The 9,930-nt window shown below is 39.7% G+C and overlaps 1 protein-coding gene across 1 annotated transcript in view; it reads left to right on the forward strand.

Moving 5' to 3' along the window:
* Positions 1 to 8,120, forward strand: part of GLO1 (glyoxalase I) — a 32,426-nt gene extending 24,306 nt beyond the window's left edge. The window contains exons 4-6 of the mRNA XM_017515282.2: positions 724 to 791; positions 1,772 to 1,861; positions 6,646 to 8,120. Of these exons, the coding sequence (XP_017370771.1) occupies positions 724 to 791; positions 1,772 to 1,861; positions 6,646 to 6,734 (247 nt within the window). The 3' untranslated portion in view covers positions 6,735 to 8,120. The remainder of the gene's footprint in view (positions 1 to 723; positions 792 to 1,771; positions 1,862 to 6,645) is intronic.
* The last annotated feature ends 1,810 nt before the right edge of the window (positions 8,121 to 9,930 follow it).

A 9,930-nucleotide genomic window follows, 5' to 3' on the forward strand; every position in this document is an offset into this window, starting at 1 on the left:
AAAAAAAAAAAAGACCCTGAAATTGTTAAGATATTTGCCATATTGTCACTAACTAATGTTTAGGTACTGTAATTAGTCTTTCAGCATCCAAAATTTTGTTCTTTTATTATTTTGCTACATTTTTGATCCAGAAATGTGATATCATATGTTCCTTTAAAAAGTCTTCAAACCATTTTGTAATAATTAACATTCAAATTTGGTATTTTTATAACTTGAGCATTTTAAAATGTAGGCAATTTCTTTATGTTGTTTATCTGCACACTTTAACAAGTACCAAAAGAGTATTTCTTTCAGAGTGTGTGATTTTTGTGTGTCCCTGGATTCAAAATAAAGCTTTGGAATCAGGCAGACTTAGATATGAGTCTGTGAGTCTTAAACAAGTAAGTGGCAGTTTCATCAATAAAATGGAGATATTCACATCTAGCCCATGGAGCTGTTTTAAGCGTTTAAATGAAATATAAAGTACTTACCACAACACATGAGCATTATTATTCTCATTATTGTTCTTATCCAATACCTGTATTTACTGACTCCGTAGTCTAATTAAAATCATACTTTGTCCATTTACGCCTTCTATAGTTGAAAACTTAATATTTTTGTAGCAGGGGTTAGGCTAATTATGTAAAGTAGCATATAAACATGGTAAGATTTCAAAGACGTTACTTTCTTTTCAGAATACCTATTCCATAGGACACTATAGCTATGTTTTCTTTCCTTTTGTAGCAATTGGGGCACTGAAGATGATGAGACCCAGAGTTACCACAATGGCAATTCAGACCCTCGAGGATTTGGTAAGTTTGCCTGTTTGTATGTGATATATGTAGATTTGTGTGATTTTGTATTATATATATAATTTTGATTTTTATAAACCTAAAACATTAATGGCCTAATTAAGTATGATCAATTTATTAGAAATATGATTATTTTTATTTTCCACAAATAATCTTATTTAGGAGTTAATTTCAGAGTCTCAATCTAAACATTACATTTACTCTCTCATGATTTACTTTTAAGTCTCAGAATTAATTTCCAGTAGACTTAAAAAAAAAAAGCTGTAGTTAATACTAATCCCAGTTTGTGCTAGCACATACACTTCTGCTTTATTCTCCCATCTCTCGGTCAAAATGACAGTATTCCAGGCTTCAGCTGGCTGCTACAGTCAATGCCAACCACAAACCTATTACGTATGAGTAAACGATGACTGTTTTTTGGTGTAGATTCTTCTTTTTTTTTTTTTTTGAGACGGAATCTTCCTCTGTTGCCAAGCTGGAGTGCAGTGGCACGATCTCGGCTCACTGCAACCTCTGCCTCCTGGGTTCAAGTGATTCTCCTGCCTCAGCCTCCCAAGTAGATGGGGCTACAGGCACGCGCCACCACGCCCAGCTAATTTTTGTATTTTTAGTAGAGACGGGGTTTCACCATGTTGGCCAGGATGATCTCAATCTTTTGACCTTGTGATCTACCCACCTCGGATTCCCAAAGTGCTGGCATTACAGGCATAAGCCACCACACCCAGCCTGGTGTAGATTATTCTTAACTAATTGGTTTGTGTATAAGCTGGTATTGGTTAATTTTAAATAATTTATAATTAAGGGCAACTAATTAACTTATTATACCTAGTTCATTAGACCTATATTTGTTCTTTAATGTATTATAGATTTTGAACCTACCTACCTAAGTCTGTTGTTCTGGAAGCTACTTGTGGTACTTGGACACCCTATTGTAATTCTTTCTTCCTTCTCTCTGCTTTTTTCGGGGAATATCATGTAAGGTCACATTGGAATTGCTGTTCCTGATGTACACAGTGCTTGTAAAAGGTTTGAAGAACTGGGAGTCAAATTTGTGAAGAAACCTGATGATGGTGAGTCTACAACTTACTGTGTTCAGGCCTGTCTTTAGTCAGTATTTACTAAGCACCCACAGAGGGCACTGTTGTAGTAAAACTCTTTGGGCTACAAGTAACAGAAGTCCACGCTTCAACCAGATTTTTTAAAAAAGAGAAAGGCCCGGTGCAGTGGCTCACGCCTGTAATCCCAGCACTTATGGAAGCCAAGACGGGCAGATCATGATCTCAAGAGATTGAGACCATTCTGGCCAACATGGTGAAACCCCATCTCTCCTAAAAATACAAAAATTAGTTGGGTGTGGTGGCAGGCACGTGTAGTCCCAGCTACTCGGGAGGCTGAGGCAGGAGAATCATTTGAACCAGGGGGCAGAGGTTGCAGTGGGCAGAGATCGTGCCACTGCACTCCAGCCTGGGGATAGAGTGAGACTCTGTCTCAAAAAAAAAAAAAAAAAAAGAAAGAAAGAAATGACTGGAAAACTGAGTATCCAAGGGGCTAGACACAGAACCAGGAGAGCCATCTGGGCTCCCTCTCCCACTCCCCAAACCTGCCACTTTCTTCATTGGCCACCAGCTTTCACTATTTCAGGGTTTATCTTTCCACCCAAAAATAAGATTCTTAAAGTCCATTTTATCTGATATTCATGTAACACCACCAGCGTTCTTTAGTTTATAATTACATGGTATTTCTTTTTCATCTTTTACAACCTTTGTATGTCCTAATGTTTTAGGTAGGTTTTTTGAAATAGCATATGTATGGATTTTGCTGGGATTACATGTATTGTAATTATTTTACTTAGATCTCTTTCTGAAATATTTCAAATTAAAATTGAAATATTAAATATTTCAGAGTCTCAATTTAAAAATTTGAAATATTTCGCTGTTTCATTTTAATCTTTTTTTTTAATTGAAATATTTAATATCTGGCTGGGTGCAGTGGCTCACGCCTGTAATCCCAGCAGATCACGAGATCAAGAGATCAAGACCATCCTGGCCAACATGGTGAAACCCCATCTCTACTAAAAAATACGAAAATTAGCTGGGTGTGGTGATGTGCACCTGTAGTCCCAGCTACTCAAGAGGCTGAGGCAGGAGAATTGCTTGAACCCAGGAGGTGGAGGTTGCAGTGAGCCAAGACCATGCCACTGCACTCCAACCTGGCACCTGGTGACAGAGCAAGACTCTGTCTCAAAAAAATAATAATAAATAATAAAATAAAATAATATACAGATCTTCTCCCCCCAAAAAAAGGAACTTGCTCTACTCCACCCTCATTGTGTCACTATTACCTAGACTGGGATAGTATTGATTTTATTTTTTAAAGATAATAATAAATATATCAAGGTGTTTGATCACCTTTTCTTCATATATCTCTTGTAGTATCTCCTTTGAGACAGGATCTCACTCATGTCCAGGCTAGGTTGCTGCAGTGGCACTGTCATAGCTCACTGCAGCCTTGAACTCCTGGGCTCAAACAATCCTCCTGCCCTAGACTCCTCCTAAGTAGCTAAGACCACAGGCACATGCCACCACACCCAGCTAATTGTTTTATTTATTTATTTTTTGTACAGATGAGGTCCTGCCATGTTGCCCAGGCTTGTCTCAGACTCCTGAGCTCAAGCAATTCTCCCACCTTGGCCTCCCAAAGCATTAGGATTATAGGTGTGAGCCACTACACCCAGCCTCTTGTAGCATCTTTTGGAGTTTTCTGTCCTTTTATTTAAATACCTCAACCAAAATGTCTTTAAAGGGGTTTGTTTGTTTGTTTGTTTTTGAGACACAGTTTTACCCTTGTTGTCCAGGCTGGAGTGCAATGTCGTGATCTCGACTCATTGCAACCTCCACCTCCTGGGTTCAAGCGATTTTCCTGCCTCAGCCTCCCGAGTAGCTGGGATTACAGGCATGGGCCACCACGCCCGGCTAATTTTGTATTTTTAGTAGAGATGGGGTTTCTCTGTGTTGGTCAGGCTGGTCTCTAAATCTCAACCTCAGGTGATCTGCCCGCCTCGGCCTCCCAAACGACCCTTTAAAGGGTTTTTAAGGCAAAACTGTTGAGACTGTATAACTGAGAATAATGCCTTTATGTGTGAAGGACAGTTCTAAGGAAAAGCCTACATTTAATTTCCTTCAATCTTGAAAATACTCTTCCATTTTCTTTTTGCATGTGATGTTGCTGTTGAAAAATCTGTCAATCTCCGTTCCTTTGTATATTCTTCTGTTTTGTTCTAGAAGCTTTTTATATTATTTCTTTGTCCTAGCCTGCGTTCTAGGAGATTTCCTCAAACTGGAATACCAGTTAGCTAATTTTCTCCCAAATGTGTCTGTTCTGATATTTAATTCATCTATTTGTTTTTAAACACCTGTTATAATTTTGATCTCTAATTTTTGCTTAGTTTCCTTATTATGTTCTTGTTCTTTTTTTTCATATTGTTAATATTTCATATTGCTAATTTTTTTTGTTTTTTTTTTTGAGATGGAGTTTTGCCCTTTTGCCCAGGTTGGAGTGCAGTGGTGTGATCATAGCTCACTGCAGCCTCAAACTCCTGGGCTCAAGCAGTAATCCATGTCAGCCTCTTGAGTAGCTGGGACTACAGGCAAATGCCACTATGTATGGCTAATTTTTTATTTTTTGTAAAGACAGGGTCTCACTATGTATCTCAGGCTGGTCTCAAACTCTTGCACTCAAGTGATGCTTCTGCCTCAGCCTCCCAAAGTGTTAGGATTACAGATAAGAACCAACACACCAGGCCGGTCATTACTTTTACATATATAGATAGTCCTTGGGGCTGGGCCTGTAATTGCAGTACTTTGAGAGGCTGAGGCAGGAAGATTGGGATAATCACTTGAGGCTAGCAGTTCAAGGCTGCAGTGAGCTATGATTGTGCCATTGCATTCCAGCCAGGGTGACACAGCAAGACTTTGTCTCTACAAAAAGGTTTTTTAAAAATTATCGGAGCATAGTGGCACATGCCTGTAGTCTGCATGCCTAGCTACTCCAGAGGCTGAGGTGGGAGAATGCTTGAGCCCAGGAGTTGGAGGCTGCAGTGAGCTATGATCACACCACTGTACTTCATTCCAGTATGAGTGACAGAGCAAGACCTTATCTCCAGAAAATAAAACAAATAGTTCTTGGTCCGTTATTCTAATATTTCTTCTGTTTGAATCTATAATCCTTTGCCTTGGAGTTTTTTTTATGGTTATGTTTCTCAAATTGTTACTATGTTGGCCTCTGAGCTTTTTTCCCCTGCAGCTGTTAGTTATTCTAACACAACAAGCAGTGTGAATAGGAGAATGGCCAGATCCCTGTCCTTAGCAACCTGCATGATCTCAGGACGATGGGCTGGATAAGCCTAGGCCAGAGATCCCTAGGTACCTGGAAATGAGACTTAAACATTTCACCTTCCACAAAACAACTCTTCAGGTCGGATCTTCACACTTCATCCCTCAGGGAAGCAGTATTAGTAGGAGACACTTCCAATAGTGTCATTCCCTAACCCTGGGTCTGGAGAGAGGGCTGGGGAGATCATTCGGCCCCTACCCATTTTTCTCGGTTTCTCACAAGCACAAGGCTCCTGCACTGCCCTTGTTTACTGCTAAGGACATCTGAACAAGCGAGAGGGCAGTTGCTGATGCACTTGGCAGTGAGGGAGGAGGAAGAACAAAACTCTTTATTCTCCCACAGCCATTATGCACTGCCTTCTGGTCCAGGCCAGAACTACCACCTCCCACACAGCCCAAGTTAAAACTGTCACCTCACCCCATCCTCACCCATTCTTCTCCCCAGCCATCATCAGCAGGGTTTCTTTTTTTGTTTTCTTTTCTTTTTTTTTTTTTTTTTTTCCGTCTGTGTTCCTCTAGGATTGATGTTGGGGAAAGCAGCCAGAGATAAGAGTCAAACCAATTCAACATATTGTTCCCCAAATAAATTTCCGAGGCCACATTTTCCCAAGCAATGTGTTTGCTTCCAAGCAAGCTGTTTGCTTGTTTGTCAAGCAAATAGCTCTGACATACTAGACTCAATCCCAGTTATGAATTCCTGAGAGAAAGATTCTCGCAGAGCTTGAGTCGCCTCAGATAGTGTTTAAAAGGGTTTATATGACCCAAGCACCTGGGTCTTTTGTTCATGGGGGTAAGCCATGCTACCAGCTTCCTTCAGCACCTCCCTATTTTCTTTTTCTTCTTTAAAATAAGACAATTTCTGTAACTACTGAACTGGTAGCATGGTATCATGAAGGTGAGGCAAATGCCTGAAACCGAAAAGATGCAGCCAGCCCCACAGTTTATTTCAGGAGGGCTGGTATTCACAATGTGCGCAAGATAATATTTTAGTCATTATGAAAAGTATGCATTTGGGTGACACTGACAATAAGAATTTTGAAAAATTAAAACGATAAACAAAGTCATATACTTCATTAAAATGCAAAGTACAGTTTTAATTAATAAAAGTTTTTAAGGCCAGGTACAGTGGTTTGTGCTTGTTATCCCAGCACTTTGGGAGGCAAGGCAGGAGGATTGCTTAAGGACAGGAGTTCGATACTAGCCTGGGCAGTACATTGAGATCCTGCCTCTACAAAATCGAAAGATTGGCCAGGGCTGGTGGTGCATGCCTGTGGCCCCAGCAACTTGGCAGGCTGAGGCAGGAGGATCACTTGAGCCCAGGAGGTCAAGCCTGCCTTGGGCCGTGATCGTCCCATGCACTCCAGCCTGACATTCAGAGCAAGACCCTGTCTCAAAGAAAGAAAAACATTTTTAAGGTGTTTTCTCTTTTAGTCTTTTCAATAACAAAAAATTTCATTTTACAGGTAAAATGAAAGGCCTGGCATTTATTCAAGATCCTGATGGCTACTGGATTGAAATTTTGAATCCTAACAAAATGGCAACTATAATTTAGTGCTGTGAGAATTCTTCTTTGAGATTTCAGAAAAAAGGAAACAATGTGATTCAAGATATTTACATACCAGAAGGCAGAAGCATCTAGGACTGATGGATCACTGTCCCGATTCAAATTATTCTTCAGTCCATTCCCCCTTCCTATTTCAGCTGTTCTTTTCACCTAACTGTTCATCGTTCTGGTTTTCAAGTGTGCTTTATCTTATGTCCTTGAATATAGTTGTATAACTTTACTTTTTAGGTAGTAATTAGAACAGTTCCCTTCAGAGGCTGCATTTATCTTCTTATGCCTCCTAAATATTACTTCTCTTCAAGTCTGCCTTTGAATTATCATTTTCAAAAAAAAAAACATTTAACGTGTTTTTCTTGTGGTTATCTTCTGGGGTTTCAATTCCTCAGAAACAACTTTTTTCACTATGGAAAGTAAGGAAGACTGAAAGTGTTCTTTCAGTAAAGTATAAAGTGTTTATTTTACAAAAGAGAAGGTACTCTTGAGAGCAATTCAGAATCATGCTGACAAGTATACTGATAGAAAAGTATACTGATTGAAAAAGTAATTTCTCCTTATTTATAAAGTACATTTAAAGTTCAAGGACTGACCTCATTTATTTGGGAAAGGGGAGGAGGAAGGAAATGATACGGTGCCCAGACACTGGGCTAGGCTGCAGCTTTATCTCATTTGCTACTCCCAGCTATCATGTGAGAAAGAAAGCAGGCTAGACATGCGAAATCACTTTCATGGATACTTAATGGATTTAAGATAGCATAAATTGGCTCAACTCCTCAATATTTCATAATCATTTTTAGTATTTAGACTGTGCCTCAAAGTTGTAGTACCTCAGAAGACCTCCTTCTCTGGTTTCTTGTTGTAAAAACCTTCAGTGAGTATAACCCTTGTGCTCTTGGCCCTTGGGCCTGAGTACCATAGTGAGGGAATAAACACTACAAGTCTTTAGTACAAAACTGCTCTAGGGACACCTGGTGATTCCTACATAAGTGATGTTTATATTTCTCATAGAGAGTCTTCCCTACCCCAAGGGCTTCATGATGCCAGTAGCCATATTTGATAAATTATGTTCAGTAATAGTTATCAGAAATCAGCTCGGTGGTCTTCCCTGCCATGATTGACATTTGATGGGTTTTTAAAAATCAAAGTGATTTTTGAAACTCTCTAATGGCACAGAAAATAAAAACATCCAGTTTGTGGTTGACTATGTTTAGATTTTCTCTAGACTCTAGTGGAAAACCTTTGGAAAGGCCATGCCACCCATGCTTGTACGGCTAGAAGCACTTTACATTTCCTTTTTGGGTGAAATGGATTTATGTGAGTGCTTTAAACAAACAGCAATACTTATAGACAGAAATAAAATGAAACTTCAAATGAGACTATATATAATTTGTAAACCTTTGTCCATCATGTTCTTTCTTTAAAAAAAAAAGAAAAAGAGCTTCCCTTAGGGAGTACTGAAAGGAGTTGAAATGGCTCGTAGGCTCATTCTGAGCAGAGAACAAATGTGATTCTGTACAGCCTATAAAGCTGTACATACTTTATGAAAAGTATGCATTTGGGTGACACAATAAGAATTTTTAAAAATTAAAAGTATAAACAAGATAATGCACTTTATTGAAATGAAGTACAAGAAGTAGGCTGTAGTGTCTGGCTAAGGAAGGGTGGGAAGAAGAAGGTGAATAAGGAACAGAGGATTGAAAGTACAGACAGAAGAAAGGCCAAATATCAAAAGGCAAGTAAGGAACTCATGAAGACCAATTTCACATGTTGAATACCAGAACTGACAAATAGGAGGGCTAATACATTCACAAATTCAGTAATTTAAGCTGTATTTCCAGGGAAAGAAGACTTCTCCTTTGCTTAGTAAAACTTGCCAAAAGATAGCCCTTTCTCATTCTTTAAATTCATTCCTATATGCATTTTCTTTTTTAATGTGCAGTTGGCCTTTGAACAACATGGGTTTGAACTCCACTGGTTTATTTATACAAGGATTTTTTGTCATGCAAGTATGGGTTGAAAATACAGTACACAGAGCTACGACTTTTCATATGCCCACTGTGGGACTTAAGTATGCACAGATTTTGGTATCCATGGGCAGTCCTGGAACCAGCCCTCCACATACACCAAAGGACAACTGTGTATCATAACACTACACCTTGTTAGGGAAAAAACAATTCACTTCCAAATTCACTTACCTGAGAAGTTGTATGAAAGTACAGAGTGGGTCACAAGAAGTAAGTTGTCTTATTTTCCATGATCGTGGTCAATGTAAAACAAGTTTCCCATGAGCCTTACATACTAAGGCTGGAACTGTTACAGTACAGGTGATTTGAATGAAGAGCAGATGGCTGAAAGGGAATCACTTGTGGCTTTCCTGCACAGTATTTTGACCAAGATTGCATGGAGTGTGCCTTAGTTAAGGCAATTGTAACAAAAATGCCATAGACTGGGCGGTATAAACATCTACAACTCACAGTTCTGGAGGCTGGGAAGTCCAAGATCAAGGCACCAGCAGATCCAGTGTCTGGTGAGGACCCACTTCCTGACTTGTAGACAGGTACCTTTTCACTGTGTTCTCACACATGCAAGAGAAATCATCCCTTAAAGAGGCACAATTCCATTCATGAAGGTTCTACCCTCATGACATAATCTTCCAAAGCCCTCACCTCCAAATACCATCACATTGAGGATTAGCCTTAAACATATGTATGGGAGGGAGCCACAGGACACAGTCCATAGTACATACATATAAATAATCCTCAGCCATACAACTGCTTATGAGGAGTGTTAGTAAGGGTGCTTGCTATTGGCAGTAAGAAAAAAAGCCAGCTCTCTGATGTAGCAGGCATTTAGATTCCAAAATGGGTTGGTCAGCCAGGCGTAGTGGCTCATTCCTGTAATCCCAGCACTTTGGGAGGCTGAGGCAGGTGGATCACTTGAGGTCAGGAGTTTGAGACCAGCCTGACCAACATGATGAAACCCCGCCTCTACTAAAAATACAAAATTAGCCAGGCATGGTGGTGGGCGTTTGCAACCCCAGCTACTTGTGAGGCTGAGGCAGGAGAATCACTTGAACCCAGGAGATGCACCGAGATCGTGCCATTGCACTCCAGCCTGGACAACAAGAGCAAAACTCTGTCTCAAAAAATAAATAAATAAAATGGGATAGTAGAAAGTTCAGAGATAA

Source organism: Cebus imitator, unplaced genomic scaffold (genome assembly GCF_001604975.1).
Source record: "Cebus imitator isolate Cc_AM_T3 unplaced genomic scaffold, Cebus_imitator-1.0 Scaffold546, whole genome shotgun sequence".
Taxonomy (NCBI): domain Eukaryota; kingdom Metazoa; phylum Chordata; class Mammalia; order Primates; family Cebidae; genus Cebus; species Cebus imitator.